Raw genomic sequence first — 19,590 nt, forward strand, 5'->3', positions numbered from 1 at the left:
CTTGAGCCACAACTCCACTTCCAGCTTTTCCTTTTTTTGGGGGGGGGGTCTGGTTGTGGGGGCCTGAATTCTGGGCCTGGGTGCTGTCCCTCAGAATCGAACCCAGGGCCTCATACATGCAAGGCAAGCGCTCTACCACTGAACCACTTTCCCAGCCACCACTTCCAGCTTTTGGAGGTTAACTACAGTTTTTTTTGACAGGGTTGGCCTTTAATTCTGTGTGACAAGCATCAAGATTATTTTCTTGTATAGCTCATCTACTGAGTTTCATAAAATATATTTTTAATACAGAAAATTTTTAATGTTTTTCCTGGATATCATCTTCAATATTTTCTCTTTGTGGTAGTTTTCCTCCCCCTTCCCCATTAGTTCTAATTCAATGGAAGTTTACACTTCTAGTTCAATTATGGTTTCATCATCAAGAATATTCTTTTTCTTTTTCTTTTTTTGTTGGTCATGGGGTTTGAACTCTGGGCCTGGGTGCTGTCCCTGTGCTCTTAAACTCAAGATGAACACTCTACCACTTGAACCACAGTATCACTTCTGGTTTTCTGGTGGTTAATTGGAGATAAGAGTCTCATGGACTTTCCTGCACTGGCTGGCTTTGAACCAGGATCCTCAAATCTTAGCCTCCTGAGTAGCTAGCAGATTTCATAAGCAGCGGAAAATCCTCCAGCAGAGTCCAGTCTGTGTTGGAGTCACCACTTCATGGAAGACATACATTGTAACCTAGGCCTTTTGGTAGAGGAGACTTCTATTTACAAGGTCTTCATATCATTCGACATAGTAGGGCACCTTTTCATCTAGTTCTTCTTGGTTTGCAGAATTGGTAGCCAATTGGTTGCCAAGAAGCAGGATTTCCTCCTGTATTTTTGAGGGCAATGTTATGTTCACTTAACAGAAGTTTATTTTCTACTCTCAAGTGGTCCAATGTAAATTTTTCTCTTGATGAATAATTTTCTTTCCCTACATGTGACACAGCAACTCACACCCCTTCAATACTGTGGCATGACATCTTTTACAACCAGCTAGAAGACTGGGAAAGAAAGCATGATAAAGTCACACCTGATTCTTAACAGACCTAGAAGAAACACAAATAATTTTCTCCAATATTTGATTGCTGAAAAATAGAAGTAAGGTAGATTCAAGGAAAAACGGGAAATATAATCTAGCTGAGTAGCTGTTTCTTGGTGATAATTCCCTATTATTTATGGGAAGCTCACATTTCAGTGGACTTCTAGATGTCTGTACCTTATTATGCTAGTCCTTAGAGAAACTCAAGTTTCTCTTTTGCCTCTGCTCCAAGGTCTATCATAACATAATGAAGCAAGAAACATATTTTTCGTTCAGGAAGTAACAAAAGAGTAATAAGACATTTTACAAGATAAGGCCAGTAAGATAGAGATCTCTAAAGCACTTAGGAAAGTAGAAAGGCAGTAAAAGTTGAACTATATTGAAAGGCCCTGGGTAAGGGTATCATAAAAGTTGAAATAACAATAGCATAGAATTGAGGGAAGTGATTTTCTTTTCTTAAAAGAGAAAAAGAAGATATATAATTTTAAAGTATCTCATGGTACAGGAACCAGAAGAATCTAATGGTGACTTACATAGAAACACTAAAGGAGACAGAGATTACTTCAGATGCACAATATTTGAACAATCCATTAAAACTTTCTCCTAATATGACTTCATTTATAGAGAAATGAACTAAGCTTGTCAAATCAAACAAGCTCAAGCATTTAGTATTTAGGAAGTTTCAACTGTATCCTTACTCTCATTGCCTTTGTCTTCAAATTCTGTACAGGGAAATTTTACTTTAAAGAAGCCATGTGGTTCTCTCAGACATATACTAGTTATTGAAAATAAGGGAAACATGGGACCTATGTTTCTTTGGGCCTGGCTTACTTCACTTAATATAATTTTTTCCAAGTCTTTCCATTTCCTAACAAATGGGGCAAGGTCATTCTTTCTGATGGAGGCATAGAATTCCACTGTGTATATATATGACATTTTCTTGACCCATTCATCTACTGAGGGGCATCTGGGTTGGTTCCATATCTTAGCTATGGTTAAAAAAAAAATGCTGCAATAAACATAGTTGTGCTGGTAGCTTTAGTATGGTCTTGTTTGTGATCATTTGGGTAAATGCCAAAAGTGGGATTGCTGGGTCATAAGGGAGCTCTATGTTGAGTCTTTTGAGGAACTTCCATAGTACTTTCCAAAGTACAGTAGTGTTCCCTTCTGTCCACATCCCCTCCAGCATCTGTTGTTATTAGAGTTCTTGATTATAGCCATTCTAAGTGGGGTGAGGTGGTATCTCAATGTTGTTTTGATTTGCATTTCTTTTATGGGTAGGGAGGTTGAGCATTTCTTCATGTGTCTATTGGCCATCCTTCTTTTCTCTTCAGTGAAGTTTCTCTTTAAGTCTTTAGCCCACTTATTTATTGTGCAGTTGTTTCTTTGAGGATTTGTTGTTGGGGGATTTAATTTTTTGAGTACCAGGTATATTTTAGATATGAGAAACGGTCAGGGGGCTGGAAAGGTGGCTCAGTGGTAGAGTGCTTGTCTTGCATGCATGAGGCCCTGGGTTCGATTCCTCAGCACCACATAAGCAAAGAGAAAAAAGCCAGAAGTGGCGCTGTGGCTCAAGTGGTAGAGCGCTAGCCTTGAGCTGAAGAGCTAAAGGACAGCGCCCAAGCCCAGAGCTCAGGCCCCACGACCGGACCCCCCCCCCCCAAAAAAAAAAGAAAGAAAGAAACGATCAGATAGGGCAAATGAACCCCATAAGGCAAAATGTACCCCAAGATAATCATTCAATTTTTTTTCTTTCTTGCAATTGTTTCTAACATATTTATAAGATGATTTCTTTGTTGCTTTGTATGTCCCTCCCCCCATGGTATCACCCGTTTTTACTGTATTTGATGTTGGTATAATTTGTGGAGGGGAAGAGAAAAAACAAGTAGTTTAAATAGGGATACAGGTGGACCCATTGCAACAATGAGATGTACAAGAGTTATGTCGAAAAAGGAACTTTACAACTTTGTGGGGGGTGGAGATGGGAAGGGGAAACAAAGGAGGAGGCAAAAATGCTTGATAAAAAATGTACTCATTACCTTGCCTGTGTAATTGTAACTCCTCTGTATGGAAAAAAATAATAATCACACACAAAAAGAAGCCATGTGGTAAAAGGAGTGCCACATACAATTAGATATAAACCTGGAAATTTTTCATCTATGTCAAGAGATCTGGGAAATTAATTTGATGTTTTCCCCTTACCTAACTCATGTAATTCACAGTTTAAGGGGTCTTAAAGAAAAAAAAATTACAGGGAGATTAAAGAAAACTGAAAGAGGTTTTCAGGATTTTTTATTAGCAGAACTATTTAATTAGTATTATACAGCATTTAAATTCCATCACTTAGGTACTGTTTAAACTTTTGCCATGTACTTCTGAAGTTCTTTGTCTAAACAGGCATTTTCTCAGAGAATTTATAGATTCATGTGATAAATGGGAATTATTTAAAATATCTTTCAAGGAACAGAAAAACAAAGGGAATACCTCTGTGAAGGAATGATGATGAAAAGCCTACAGTCAACAAATGAGAGACCTCACAAGGACTCCACACAGCCTCTATCCCTGCCTCACTCACCAGACTTAGGCCCACTTCAAAACCTTCAAACTAAAACAAACTCAGCATGGGAAACTTGCCAACTTGCCTTCTTGCCAAGTTGGCAGAGCCTTGAAAGTCTGAATGGGCTTCTCGATGCATAAGATAAAAGCAGGCATTTGGAGCCTGTGATGTCTCCCTGGGCATAATCAGACCTTAGGTGAAATTCCATCATCTACTTTTATTTGTGTGTGATGTCAGGTATGCAGATGGCACAACAATTTAGAGTTCTTGTTCCACACATAGTTTGGCCATGAAATCAAGACAGAGTGAAAAAAAACCCTCTAAAAGTAAACATGAATTAGGAAAGGCATTACCCTTCAAAGATCTCCTTTTTCAGCTTTGATCTTTCACCTCCAGCTACTATATAAATTTGAAGCATGATAGGACAAACTTGGGTCAGACAAGAGTTTCTTCTCAGATCAAGAACATGTATACTCATGGCAGAGAGAACAGACAAAGTGACTGGAATCCCTGCTTAATCCACCAAGAAACCTGACTTTTGAGCTATTTCCTAGCTTCTGTGAGGCACAGCTGAAATCATAAGCCTCTATTCCTTTCCAAATAAGTAATCAATTAGAATTCTTGTGGTAGGATTTTGCTTTTCCCTCCCTCCACTTTTCCTCGCCAGTATTTCTTTCATTTCATAATTTAACTTGGTCCTAATGGCTCCTGTACTCTTCAAATTCTTCTCATCTCCCACTTCCAAGGCCCTGTTAGTATCTGCACACTACATCTCATTCCCTGACAGTGTCAGCACCCACACTCTTTCTCTTCACATGACAGATGGGGGATGCTTCCACATGGACTGGAAAACAAAGGACAGCTTGCTTGTTATGAAGTTCTAAAAATCTCTCTTGAAACTCCCCTTATTTTTAATTTGTCTTTAAACACATCTTACTTTTAGAAAAGGAAAAATTGGCTTGCTTGTTCTAGCTAATATATAGCTCACAGGCCTTCATGGATACTCCTACCTCTGCCTATATACATTTACATTCATTTTTGCCTCTGACACCTCCCCTACTCTTGACTTCCCCAAGAATTCCTGCCAGCCAGAGAAGCTGTTTCATTAACTCTCCATCTTATTGCAAAGCCAACTGAAATCCTTCTCTTCCCTCTCCAGACTGTATGATGCCTTCAATAATAAATAAGTTGAAAGAAATTAATGCTTTACTTCATTTTGTAGTCCAGTACTATGGAAAAAAAAGTTAGGTTAGAGGTTCCATGAAAAGTACTATATAGAACGAAATTTTATTGTATCTTATAATTGTTGGAGTACAGAGTCCCAGAGGAAATGACAAAATCAAACATGGAATAACACATTTTTCTTTCTCCCTCACTTCCTCTTTCTTTCCTTCCTCCCTTCCCTTCCTTCCTTCCTTCCTTCCTATAAGATCCATCCTTAAGAGCTGAATTTTTTTCATTCTCTAGCTGCCAAACATCTCAAAAGATAGGAAAGAACACAATAATCATGCTTAAGTTTAAAATGTCTTTGGGCATACACAAACAGCAGCAAATTTTCAACCTGCAGTCCTGGAACTGATCCCACACATGTTTTCCAGGCATCTACTTATCCTGTAACATCAGTTTATTAAAAAGTCTTTTTAGCTTCAGAGTTCTTTATAACAATCATATTTTAAAAGTTCATGATGCCTACAATTTAAAAAAATTCCACTTCATAAAAAGACTGAGAGGACTCTGGAATAAAGAGCCAGAGAGATGCTTTTTGTATACTCTTATAAGTAAAAACTGTCAGAGTCTGAAGAGCTGTGGAGAGGAAGCACGTATCCTACTCTTAATCTCTTCTCCTTCTTCATTTTGTTCCATAAACACAATCCAATTATGGTGCTCCTGAGACAGGTCAAAACCTGCTCCAGAGTCACTCCATCATTCCATCATTTCCATCATTGTCTTGTAAATGATCTAAATTATTCTCATTTAATGATGTAAGGATTCAGAGAGAGAGAAATTTTAAAACTGACCATTTTTCTATCTCAATTTTTCTAACTCACCTTAGTTAAAGGCTCAAAAATAAACATTTCTCTTTTTAGTTTGTAGATTTTGATATAAGACACTAAATTTGTATGTTTCTTTTCAATCATTAGAAATATTTGTATTCCTATTTACCATGAAATGACACAACAGACATTTGTATTTTCAGAATTTATTCACTAAGCCAAAGAAATATTTTCTATATGGTTTTCTATTGGCAATTAACTTAGACTTAAAGAGAACCTGCTTTTAATCTGATCACATATCCTGACCAGATGCAAACCATGAGCAAATTCACACAGTTGCCATAAATTTCCACAACTGAAGTACCACTGCTAAAATCTTAGAAAGTATAAGACTTTCTAAAGAAAGCAATCGGCATCCTAAAACAGTTCTAAATATTTTAAGTTAGAAATGTGTTTTTTCTCCTGTTTTATAAAGCTAGACCATTTTAACTAATTAAGATTTTAAGGGACTCTATTAGGTTGAAGTAAAATTTTCTGTTTTTATATCCAAATATATATTTCTCTTATATACATATATGTATATACACATGAAAATGTGTGTATATACATATATTAATTTGAAGTTTTTCTAAATAAAAACTATTTTTACAAAATCCCATTGTCATTACATTAATATTAAAATAGTAATAAGAGGTCATAATGTTGAGTATTTACTATGTGCCAGAGAGTATTCCAAGCATTTAACTTGTGTCAATTCATCTAATCTTCATGTGAACCTGAAAGGCAGGAAATACTTTAGGCTCACTAGAAATAAAGGGCTGAGGCAGATAGAAATAACTCAACTAAGTAGCAAATGGTGAGCATGAAACAGAGCCTGGGATCACAGACAAGGAATCTGATAACTGTACATTGCATCATGTTTGTTTGTCATGTTGTTATTCTTTCATGGAGATGTTTTGTTTGCCAACATAGTGTGTACCTACCTCTAAAGGGTAGTAACTGCATTTCATCCATTCCTCCAAATGATAGAAAATACCAAATATATAGTTACTTAAAACACAAGACATTACTATTTGCTCCCTGTCCTGTTGAATAATTTTAGCTAAACATAGTACATATAACGATGTAGTGAATAAAATAACAACTTTAATCAAAAGAGAGAAGAGAAAATTAATTTTTAAAGCAAGCTGGTTGTAGTGGTGTACAACTGTAACCACAGTTGCACAAAAGGCATAGGTAGGAAGATCATAGACAAGCCAGCCTGGAAAAAAAAAGTGAGACACTATATCTAAAATGTATCTAAAAGCATAGCCCATATGGTAAAAAGCTAGCCTTGTAAGCACAGAGGCTCTACGTTCAAACTCTACTAGTTCCCAACAATCAACAAATACTACCATACACAGGTTAAGTATCTTTCACTTTCATACCGATTTATGGTCCTTTTTGTTTGTTAATGTGTTATACAGTATTAAAAATGTACAATATCCTATTCTATTTCCTCTTATCACTAAATACAAGGTTTCTCTTAGTGTGGAATGTGATCGTTTGCATGTCTATGTTTTATTCCATTGAGGAAAAACACTTCAATTGACTTAACACATTAATTTACTTACTACTGAACATTGAATTCATTTTCACTTTGTAATCTAATATGATACTGTAAGGGAAATCAGGATGTGCTGATGGAGGACACATGGATGTACAGACAAATTCTTCCAACTCCTTAATATGCTTGAAAATTATCCGTATCTTAATTCTACCATTTATCTTTACACTTTACTTTCTGCAAAACACACACACACACACACACACACACACACACAAATATGACTTTTAGCCAGAGACAGAGCTACAGCAACACTGGATTACATAAATCAAACATGTTCTCAGTGAGTCTCTCTGTGGGCCACAGTGTCTGTGACTGGACTCCTAGGATCTCATCAGATTGGTGGTAATTCAGAATTGCCCAGTTCACTTCTCCCTACACGCTATGTTAGAACTCCAATTGAGGAAGAAGCAAATGAAGACAGCGCCGAAGAATGAAGTGGAATTCTTAGTGCCAAAATCAAGATGCTTATAAAAGTGGTTCTCAAGGACACATCCCCATTTTGGGTTACTGTGGAGCCACACAAGATATGGAAAACCGAAGGAATAAATAGACACACCTTTGACTACAGTGAGTTCTAAGGGTCTTTTCTACCTCAATTTTAAAATCAGTACACAAGAATTAATCCATAACAGAAAAATGGAAGAATGTAAGAAAGATAAAGATGAGTTGGTTCAATGTCTAACTGAATATTGTCAGACCTCTCCTGACTCCTGATTCCTACATTCCCTTCCTTCTGCGCTCTCACCTGTAGGCCCCCTGATCACCTGCAGTGTCCAGAATCATTCTCCCCTGAGATAGTCAAGATTTCAGCTCTACAATTTAGCATCACATCCCTTCCCACAGGTCTGCTCCCTGCTGGCACCAAAAGGCCAGAGTCCCAGGGTTTCTCTTACCATGGTGTTTTCCCAGGCTGGAGAGAGAACTAGAAATCCCTAGGCCCATGGGTGAGCCTTTTCACCTGCTGAGCATGGACCAATTAATTAACTCACTACAAAAGCCATGGTTAACAAAACCCTATGAAGGGCAAGTCCAACACTCCTGATCTGACACCTTAACCCCTGATACCTGGTTTTCGTCCCTCTTGCTGGCCACTATCCTAAATTCCTCTCCACATGCCAGAAACTTGGCCATATCTGGAGGTTTAACAAGAATGAAACAGAATCACTGTAGGGCTTTTGGAGTACTGATTTAGAATGAGATATGCCCAGGAAAACCCATTCTGCATGTGAAAGGAGTGTGAGAAGGCACCAGGCTTAGGCTTCGCGTAAGTGCTTAAGTAATTTATTTAGTTATTTTGTTGGTTGTGGGGCTTGAACTCTGGGCCTGGGCATTGTTTGTCCTTCAGCTCTTCAGCTCAAGGCTAGCATTCTACCACTTGAGGCACAGCGCTACTTTCAGTTTTCGGGTAGTTAATTGGAGATAAGAATCTCATGGACTTTCCTGCCCAGGCTGGCTTTGAGCCAGCCTCCTGAGTAGCTAGGATTACTGGCGTGAGCCACCAGCACCAGGCCTTAAATAATTCTTTGAAAGTTTGAACTTTGAAGCACATTCAAGTCTCCTTTATATACATTGTTCTTCATGGTAAGAATTCTGAGGACCTACTCAAATGTTTTGGGCCCAGAATACTCTCCAGGATGGTTGTTCTGCCTTCTGGGAGTACCTGAGTTTGAACTCATGGCTTGTGCTTGCTAGGCAAGTAAGTACTCTTCTACTTGAGTCATGCTTCCCGAACACTTTTTGCTTATTTGTCAGATAGGATCTTTTGTTTTTGCCTGAGGCCAACCTAGGCTTTGATCCTCCTATTTATTATACCTCCTATGTAAGTAAGATCGTAGCTAAACATCACTGTGTCAGGCTTATTGGTTAAGATGCTATCTCTGATTATTCAATTGAAAGGGGCCATTAACTGGCCATAGGAAAGAGGTTGCAATGGACACACGGTAGTTGTGTGATAAAAAAAAAATGTTGATGAATGATGAACATATGCACATGTGTATCTGTGTATAGAAATCAATGTGTGTTATTGATGGAGATACATTGCCAGTGTCTAAGCTGGGACAGAAAATAGTTACGATTTCACCCCTTTTCGAGAATGCATTTTTGTATCTCACACAAACTGCCTTAATGTCTAAATGGACCTTAATAACAAACAGGCTGAAGGAATTCTCTTTGCTAGTAGAGTTGTTGCGAGTTCAGAAGGTCAGCCACTAACCTAAGGCCACTGAAATAGCCCATCTTTGGGCTCTTTTAAAGAGGCATGAGGAGAGCAGAAAGCTTTCTGCTTTGTGTGCCAAGATTTCATTCTACACAAATGGCTTTCCATGCATTCCATCTGTGGCTGAGTGTTTGTTCTTCCTTTAGCAATTCTTACACACACCAAGAGCTTTTAAAATTAATCTGCCAAACAACTGCCTCAAAAACAAGGTATAGAATTATGTGCTGATAGAAATATATGTTTCACATGGTTTTTATTATATATGCAAATGCACATATGATTAAATCAGCAGTCATACAAAATTATATGCACAAAACCCAAAAATAATTTGTATTCTGTCAGGAACTGTCATAGTAAATGTCTAACATTATACCTCAGGTACTTTGACAGACTGGAAAAGAAAGGAAATTCTTTAAACAATGTTCGGTTTGGGTTCAATTTGTAGATTTTGGCTTTATTTTAATCATTTCATAACAGAAAGAGACATGGTATTATCTAAAGCAAAAGGTTACAAATTTTGTTCTTATTTACTGTGTAAAAATCAGAAAAGCTCTTGATTTTTCCCCCTGGTTGTGTTTCTTTCCTCTTTTATTATATACCCTACAGCAGCCAGCATTATAGGATTTGTGTATAGAAAGCATCCTTACTACAGGTGAATGAACACACTTTTAAAATAATTTTCTAAGACTAAAGTTCAAATGCCTAAGAGAGGGGATGGAATCTGAAGCGGCAATCCAAAGGTACTGAGGCCCAGTGATATTGTGTGTACTTTCAAATTATCAGCATAGCTTGAGGTGCAAAAAATAAGCAAGGAAAGCATCACCCACATCTTAACTGCAGGATTTCCAGACCTCTCATTCACCTGCCCTGGTGTAGCTAAAGCAGATTAAAGAAAAGAAGTAGAGTAAGAATCAGTGTAAAAGGTAAAGAGCACTGAAGTGGAAGTCAAGAGCTTCAGCTTTCCAGTCCAATTTTGCCCCCTATATAACTCTAAATCTTGAAGGAAGTAAATAAGAATCCCTATGTCTTATCTTCCTCAACCGTGAAAATACCATTGCCAATAAAAAGCAGTAACATTGGTATGATGTGAGAACTCTGGCAAAGATAATGTTGTGTATTTACCATATGATTTCCTCTTCTTGAGAATTTTTTTCTTTTTCTTTTTTTGGGGGGATGGGAGAGGGGCAGGTCTTGGAGTTTCAACTCAGGGCCGAAGTGCTGTCCCTGGTATTTTTTTACTTCTAGTCTAGTGCTTTACCACTTGAGCCACAGTTCTACTTCTGACGTTGTTGTTGTTGTCGTTGTTGTTGCTGCTGCTTCTGCTGTTGTTTGCTGCTTAATTGGAAATAAAAGTTTCACAGACTTTGTTGCCAGGGCTGGCTTCAAACTGCTATCCTCAGATCTTGGCCTTCCAAGTAGCTAGCAATACAGGCATGAGCCCCCAATTCCTGGGCGGGGTTCTTAAATATTCCATTTCCCTAGCCTGCCATGCAGATAGGCTGGATGCTAACTTTCCTGAATTCTGACCACTGGGACAAGCAGTAGTGACATGTCATTCCCATTACTTATTTATAAGTACATGTTTTAAGATAACTAAGTTCTCTGTCACTGTCACTGTCACTGTCTCTATCTCTGTCTCTGCCTCTGTCTCTGTCTCTCTCTCTCTCTGAACTCTATGATACCCTTTGTAGCCATGTATCACATTCTTCGAGCTAGAAGACACAGAAATAGCCTGGGTCTCTGTCACTATCTGTACAACAGACAGATTAAGAAAGCTGACAAATCCTATCTACACTGAAATGGGAGCAAGATGTGAATCATATTTTTATAGCATATTATTTTGTTTTATTTGTTGTCATAACATTATATAGCCTATTCTGACTAACAAAGACAAATGAGAAAAGAGAATTTGCCAGTGTATGTATTTTTTTCAATATGCGGAACAGCTATGAAGATAGTCCTAGTAGTAAAACTAGAAAGCTTATAAAAATTATTAGAACTTCAAAGATCTCTATCATTACTTTAAAAGGTCCCTGGAAACCAGAATTTAGTCATTTATTATCAGCTGTATATACCCTTAAGAAATTAGCATGTGTCTGTGATTATCCTTAACATATATAAGAAGTATAGGCAAATTGCCAACATTCCCAAGCATTTTAACAGAATGACTAAGTGGATGGGACCACACCACCATGTCTATTACTGCAGACTGCAAACAATAAAACTGAGGTAATAGGGATACAGGTGGACACATTGCAGCAATGAGATGTACAAGACGTTATGTCTAAAAATGAACTTTACAACTTTGGCTGGGGGATGGGGAAGGGGAGAGAGGAGGGTGGTGTGAGGGGGGAGATGGGAAGGGATGGGAAAGGAAAACAAAGGAGGAGGCAACAATGCTTGATAAGAAATGTACTCATTATCTTGCCCATGTAATTGTAACCCCTCTGTATGGTATTTTCACAATTAAAAAAAAAAAAAGAAAACAATGTGAATGTATATGAGACAAGCTATATGAAAAGTCTACATGTGTAGTTAGTATTAAAGAAATGTATATGGAAAATAGTCTTCTTTGAATAAAAGGCTCAAAATGTTTTATGGGTCTGCACCAAAATCAGAGTCAGGAACAATAAAAAAAAGCTTGGATTTCAACTTAGATAAATACAAATATAAATAACTGCATAAATATTTTTTTTAAACCTGAGGTAATAGAATGAGTGACCTCATGGGGCGCTAGTAATCTGAGCTACTCAGGAGGCTGAGATCTGATGATCCAGGTGCACAACCAGCCTGGGCAAACAAAAATAAGAAATTCTTATCTTCAATTAACAAACAAAAAGCCAGAAATGGAGGTGTGTGTGGCTCAAGTATAGATGCCAATCTTGAATGAGAAAGTAACGTGAGAGTGTACAATCCTGAGTTCAAGCCCTGTATCACTGCATACACACACACACACACACACACACACACACACACACACACACACACACACACACACACACACACACACACACAATTGATCTGTATTCCAAAGATAAAATATTTGCACCAATGTCAAGTAATTCTTGTGCTTCAGAATCAGAACTGAGATTACAGTAGTGACCATTCTTTCCAGACACTTCTTGGCATAGTAACACTCAAAAGAGAATGATGAAGTGAAAATTTTTATGTATCATACAGTTTTATATATAGGGTTTTGTCTAGATTTCACAATCAAGTATGGTAGTACATATAGAACTTGAGAGAAAGCCCTGAGAACCTGAAGATGTCACTTAAAGCTCAATTATTATTTTTGTGTGTGGTGTCAAATTTTCTTGATCAAATTGTATGATAGAATTATTCACTGTAGAATTCCTGAAGTGATATTCATCTAATTCAATAGAACAAGTTGATTACATCCAAGAGCACTGCACGAATTTAAGCACTCCTTATTGGATGATTATTTCTTGTTATTTCGTAAAAATCACTGAGACGACTAGAAAGATTTGTCCTAGAATCCAAAGTTCAAAATTCTGAGTCTGGTAGCATATACCTATAAGCACATATCTATCCCCCTTTGTGAAGCAGAGATGGGAAGAACATAGTTTGAGGCCAACCCAGGGCAGAAACTTAAGGAGACCCCAATTTCAACAACAAATCAGACATAGCAATATAGATATATTGGAGGTAGAAATAGAAGGATTGCAGCCCAGATCCAGCCCCAAGAAAAAGCATGAGGCCCTTGCTGACAAATAAAATAAAGCAAAAAGTATCAGGTGCATGGCTCAAGTTGGTAGAGTACATAAGTCCTAAAATCAAGTGCCCATACCGCATATATGAAAATAAACACACACACATACATACATACATATGATTTAAAAAACCTGGTGCAGAGACAAATAAAAATATTCCTTAAATTTAATTTTTAAATGTAGCTTTCCCAAAACCAAACTTGTATTTCAGAACACTCTTAACAGCTCTAGAAGTATATCATGAATTTAAACCTGTCAATGACTTACTTTACTGAGAGAAATCAAACCATCTTAAATACCTGTAATGTATCTTCATGTTGGGACTAAATTGCTAATTTTAGAATTCAGGAATTAGAAATTATGGCAAAGCTAGCAAAATCAGCCATCTGGAGGAGGGCAATAAATTATATACTTCAGATAACAGAAAACCTAGGTGGCCTACTTCTGAAGGTTTTACCATGCTGAAAGTCTATAATGTCTCCCTTCACACAGGATAGAAGAACTACACAGATCAACCCAGTCACTGGAACCAGTTCTGCATACACCAACTATGCACATATACAGACAAAAAGCAGGGGGACACTTAAAAGCAATCACCATGGTCTGCATCAGGGCTGCTGTGTTTCTCAGCCTTCACTCCGACTTTTCTCCTTAGTGAACATAACACCAACTTCTCCTTTCCTTTCCTTTATTTTTTTAAATGAGCATATTGCTTCCTACAAACAAAAACTATGACAGGAATAAATATTTGCTCAAGTTCAAGGTTACTCTTGTATTCCAGGGAAATTTGGAAAACAGACTCTCCTTAGAGAGGGGGTACCCACAATTTTTTACCTTTCCTACTCCTCTTATCGTGCACTATATCTTTTGATGGCTAGAGTGCCAGCAGCCCTCATAAGCTCTAAGGTAGAAGGCATACAATAGGAGGGAACCACAGAAAAGTAAAAGTATTATGCCATGGATGGATGCCATGGTAAGAACTCTGCAGCAGGTGACACCACAGAATTAATGACCAATCATTCTGATCTCTATCTCTAGACTTCTTTTACGCAATTATGTTTTAATGTCTTTTAACCTACATTTTTTTATTACAAGCAGCTTAAGTGATTTTTAACTAACATAATTAGTCAAGTCACTTTTTAAAAATAATCAAAAGCAATAAATTAATTGTCTTAACTAATTTGTCTGTTTTTATAACTTGATTAACGTGTCTATGCAGTCTCAATTTAAACCTTCCTTTATGGTAGTGACAGTATTAATCAGGTTTCTTAAAAATACTAATATTGTCCTATAAGAAAATCACCACTATGGACGATTTGTTTTAACAGTAATTTCCTCGTGAATTATGAGGAGCTTAGAGAGGAAAATTACTTGAAATCCACCTTCAAAAGGAATTATTTCCTTTTAAGTTCCTACAAAAACAAGAGACAAGAAGCAAAATCATGATTTTACTTATTTTTTAATAAAAGATCCTGAAGATTTTGCTTATTATTTTATAAAATAATTTAAGAGAGAAGAAAAGACACATCTATTAATCCCCTACTATTATATTGCATAGCAGGTATTTTTGTTAAATGTTCACAACAAACACCTAAAGTTGATAGTATCAGTCCATTTTTAAAGGAAAGGGTAGAGGATACAAGGTAAATTTTTCCTGATGCTCACACAAGTCTGACTTCAAATCCTTCACCCTTTGTTGTAGAACATAGGATACTATAAAGAGCAATTTCTAGGAAGTGGCGCTGTCGCTCAAGCGGTAGAGCGCTCACCTTGAGCTGAAGAGCACAGGGACAGCGCCCAAGCCAGAGTTCAAGCCCCACGACCGACCCCCCCCCAAAAAAAGAGCAATTTCTAGTTTAAACTCTTTCTATTATCCCTGCTCCCAAGATCCTACTGAAAAATCAATTGATAGTATAGAGAAGCAATGATTAAAATTCTAATTTCTAAATAATAATGTCACTAAAACCTTCTAAGGTTATGAAAACTTCTGCACAGTTCTGCACAGTTTTACACAGTCCCACTTCTTTGAGATGTGTGTGTGTGTGTGTGTGTGTGTGTGTGTTGTGTACAGTGAAGACAAAAACAAGACAGTAAGGGAAAGAAGAAAAGAGAGAGCTAATGATGAGCCAAACTTATTCATGCCCATTAGGACCTTGTACTTTTTTTAAGAACCTTATTTATTATGTAATTTTTAATCCCCTACTATATTCCAGGGCCTACAAATGCATTGGTCTGGTCTAGGAATGTGGCTCAGTGGTAGAGTGCTTGCGTAGAACGCATGAAGCCCTGGGTTCCATTCCTCAGCACCACATAAACAGAAAAAGCCACAAGTGGTACTGTGGCTCAAAAGAAGCACAGGAAACAGTGCCCCGGCCCTGAGTTCAAGCCACAGGACTGGCACAAAAAAAAAAAAATCATCTTTCTAACCTACAAAGACAATATAATCAGGTATGCGATTTATACTAGAAAGATTCACAGTAAAGAAATTTCCCTTCTCACCTTGATCACTTTCTCTTCCATCTCAAGCCACACTCCCCCAAAAGTGTCAATATTAAAATCTTCATTTTTCAAATAAGTAGGTGCTATATTAAGTGCTCTGGCTATAAAATGTTATGGAAAGAAAAACATAACCTACAAATGTATTTTCAGAATTCCTTTTGGAAGTGACTATCACCTACCAAATATATGTTCAACTCAATAGATCAGAGCTCCTGCATCTTATGCCAATCATACAGATACAGAGTTTGAAAAGAAAAAAAAGTATTGAACATATTTTAAGGCAGTGAAAAATACTATTTAGACAAACTGAAGATCTTTCTATCATAACTATTTCCTGGAATGTAATTATTTTTGCAATTCATAGCCACAACAAGAATAAGTTTCTTCAAACTGATTATTTTATGGTATAATAAAACTGTAATTTAAGGTAAATAATGTCAGGACTTACCACCGCCTCCTCCAAGAAGACTGGCATTTGCTGTTTAAAAGAAAAGAAAAAACAATGAATAATCTATACAATATATGAAATGCAAGAAAATAACTAGTAATGATTATGCATCTCATATAAACACAGATAGAAAAAATGTCTTTTCATATAATGACAGCCTCTATTACAATCTGTGGTAGCATGAAAATTAAGATATTTAACTATTTTTCTTTTCCCTTCAGTACTTTTATCATATGTTTTGTTCTAAGAAAATTAAGGATGCATTGAGATTCTTTTTTTTTTTTTTTTACAAATAGTGAGTGCCTTTAATACCTTACTGTAGCCAACACAGGAGGTCATATAGACAAAAGATATAAAAAACAGCAACAAAATCAGAATTAAATAGATTAAGTGAACTTAACAGACAACTATAGAATATTACACCCAATAGTTATAGAATATCTCACTTTCTACAAAATAGATGACTTCTTAGTATATAACTCATCTTAATGAACACAATACAATTGAAATGATTTTTTGTATTTTATCAGATCACATAGAATAAAACTAGAAGTCAATAACAAGAGACTACAGGAAATATACAAATACATGGAGGCTGTAAAATTTATTCTGTGTGTGTTTGCATGTGCTCACGTGCGTGTGTGTGCACACATGAGAGATTGTTTTATTCTCCCTCTATATCTAATTTAATCTTCTGAGTGTTCCATTTTATCCAGTAGAGATAGAAAAATATTATTTAGGTAATGTTGGATTTCAAAGAACATAACAGGAAAATATAGTGATAATCTAAATTAAATACCATCAAACTATCTGGAAATATTTTGCAATAAGATAACTCAAGCTTAAATAGTAACAGGTTTCTTATTTTTTGTATTGTCTTTTTATTTGGGGCAAAGAAATAAGTATTAAACATTCTTATTTATATATAATGTAGCCCATATATTCATAGAAGCCTTATAAGAATAAGAAAATTCCATTTGGACTTCATTTAAGAAATCAAATTTTCTGAAGAATCTACGGCAAATTTTTGATAATATGTTATCGTGCAAGTGTTAAACAACATGATATTTATTTAAATAAGCAGAAAATGGAAGTCAATATATACTTTGCTGAGCTTTATTCCACAAAATTCTTATGTATCTCAGTATATATTATTTTATGACACTTAGAAAATCCTGCAGCAATAACTAGTATATGTCTAGGATAAGCAGAAGAGGTCAAAAGCTATGTGCATATGACCATATAAGCTGATGTTAAGCAAAATGAACCCCAAGATGGGACACAAGAGATTTTATCTTTCTTTCTGTTCTTGTTAATGCTCTTATAATGTACTATGTGATTTTTTTTTGTTTCGTTGTATGTTCTTTCCCCATGATATAACCCCTGTTGTCACTGTATTTGATTCTGGTGTCGAGCATCTTATATATACATTTTTCTAATTTGGGGAGGGGAGGGGAAATAACAAAATGCTAAATAAAGATACAGGATGACCCATTGTAACAATGAAATATACAAGAAACTTTGTTGAAAATGAATTTTACAACTTTAAGGGAGGGGAGGCGAAGGAGGAGGATTTGAGGAGGTGGGGAGGAAAGGATGGTAGGGGAAAAACAAAATGGGAAGTAACAACACTTGATAGGAAATGGACTCATTACCTTGCTCATGTAACTGTAACCCCTCTGTACAGTATCTTTACAATAATTTATATAAAGAGAAACCTGCAGCAGTATTAGCAAAGTATGTAGTAACAGAGATCTCTGATTTGTGCAGAATAAAGTTAATTAACAAAAGAGTAAATAAATCAAGTAAAAGGAGTGAAGGTCTTTTACTCAAATTTTTGTGTGCCTTCCTTGGGCCATGTATTGCCATAATTTAAGAGGAGCAAATATCAGAGCTAAAGATTCGATCAAATAAATAATGGATCATTTTAAGAACAAATGCCCATATTCATGGCTCCATTAGGTTAAATATATGACAGTTTGCTGATTATTACAACATTAAAAAGAATATCATAAAAATGCATGGAGAGCAAATGCCCTTGGAAGTTTTTTTCAATATGTCAATATTACAGCATCAAATCTGATCTCATGTAATATTCAAACTACAGAGCTCTTTAATTGCTTCTCATGTTCCCTGCTCAGTGCTTCCTTCAAAGAAATGAGCAGAGCAGCAGTGCCACCAATCAATCAGAAAGAAAATTCAACTCTGATGTCATAAAATCACCTGCTACCCTACTACTTGAGTCTCCAGATCTCTCAGAGTTTATAATAAAAATATGCATAAATATTTAACCCAAACTTAACATGCCCCCAAATTAAGCCTTCTGATGATTCAACAGGTAACTTGATACAGAAGCCTAAAGACAGATACTGAAAATTCTAATTTTTCTCATAACTTTTGGTGATTGAGAGAAATTTTTTGGTCAACCCATGTATCTTTGGCTAATCCAAACACTTCTAAAAATCTGAGCTCCATGCATTTATAAAACCACATGGTATTTCCCACACCTGCTGATTTTTTATTTTCATATTTGACAGAGAACTGCTTTCTTGTCTATGGGTTTTCCATGTCCCTGAGACTCCATCTGTTGTCTTTCAATTTTCACATATTCATTCATAATGAAAAAAATATTCCCAACAACAAACAAAGGCAATAATAAATAGTAGCTTCTCACTCAAAGTATCATGCCCAGGGGCACAATAACACAATATACTCTATTTTCATCCAGTATTTTGCTCAATAAATATAGAGGTTTACTGTTTAGACAGCACAGCCCAAGGCCCATCTGTTTAAACAGGCACTTGTCCAATATATGTGGGTGGATAAGTGGGAGTAGGTATAAGAAGCAGAATTCCAGACCTGGCCTATCATCAAGTCAGTCTTACGTCAAATATGCATTTGTATCTAGATAATTGTATCTGTAACATAAATATCAAAGCAGTTTTCTCAGAAAAGGTGATCGAAATAGGCAAAGTGAATTCGTATTTGTTTGATGATTATCTAACACTTAGTGATCTGGTGGATTAGTATTTCTTCCTTCATAAGAAAATGAAAATATTACTGTGTGTCTAATATTAAGTCATTTAATTCCTACTTTATTACTTGTAATAAATTGACATATATTCCAATTAGATAGGAAGTTCGTTGAGGTCAAGGGCTGAACTTAGTTTGATCAGCATCTAGTAAGCTCCCAATAACATGCTTTCTAATAGTAAGATAATTATAAATCAAGTCAATTATTTTTCAGCACAAGAGATACTTGCTGAAATGCAAGGAAAGAATTGAACCCTACTTGTTCTATAAAATCTATTTATTCTATTAAAAATTCTTGAAATTTGCTTGAAATGCTGTGATTAAAATGTATGAAATGGCTGGGTGCCAGTGACTCACACCTGTAATCCTAGCTACTTAGGAGGCTGAGATCTGAGGATTGCGGTTCAAAACCAGCCCAGGGCAGGAAAGT

General features: G+C 36.3%; 1 protein-coding gene across 5 annotated transcripts in view; it reads right to left on the reverse strand.

Annotated features, from left to right (window-relative positions):
• Macrod2 (mono-ADP ribosylhydrolase 2) overlaps positions 1 to 19,590 on the reverse strand; it is a 1,801,573-nt gene that overhangs the window by 1,409,550 nt on the left and 372,433 nt on the right. For all 5 annotated transcript variants that reach the window (XM_070006718.1, XM_070006720.1, XM_070006719.1 and 2 more), the window contains exon 4: positions 16,128 to 16,157. In XM_070006718.1, the coding sequence (XP_069862819.1) occupies positions 16,128 to 16,157 (30 nt within the window). The remainder of the gene's footprint in view (positions 1 to 16,127; positions 16,158 to 19,590) is intronic.

This window comes from Dipodomys merriami, unplaced genomic scaffold (genome assembly GCF_024711535.1).
Source record: "Dipodomys merriami isolate MVZ:Mamm:240054 unplaced genomic scaffold, mDipMer1.0.p SCAF_7, whole genome shotgun sequence".
In the NCBI taxonomy this organism is placed as follows: domain Eukaryota; kingdom Metazoa; phylum Chordata; class Mammalia; order Rodentia; family Heteromyidae; genus Dipodomys; species Dipodomys merriami.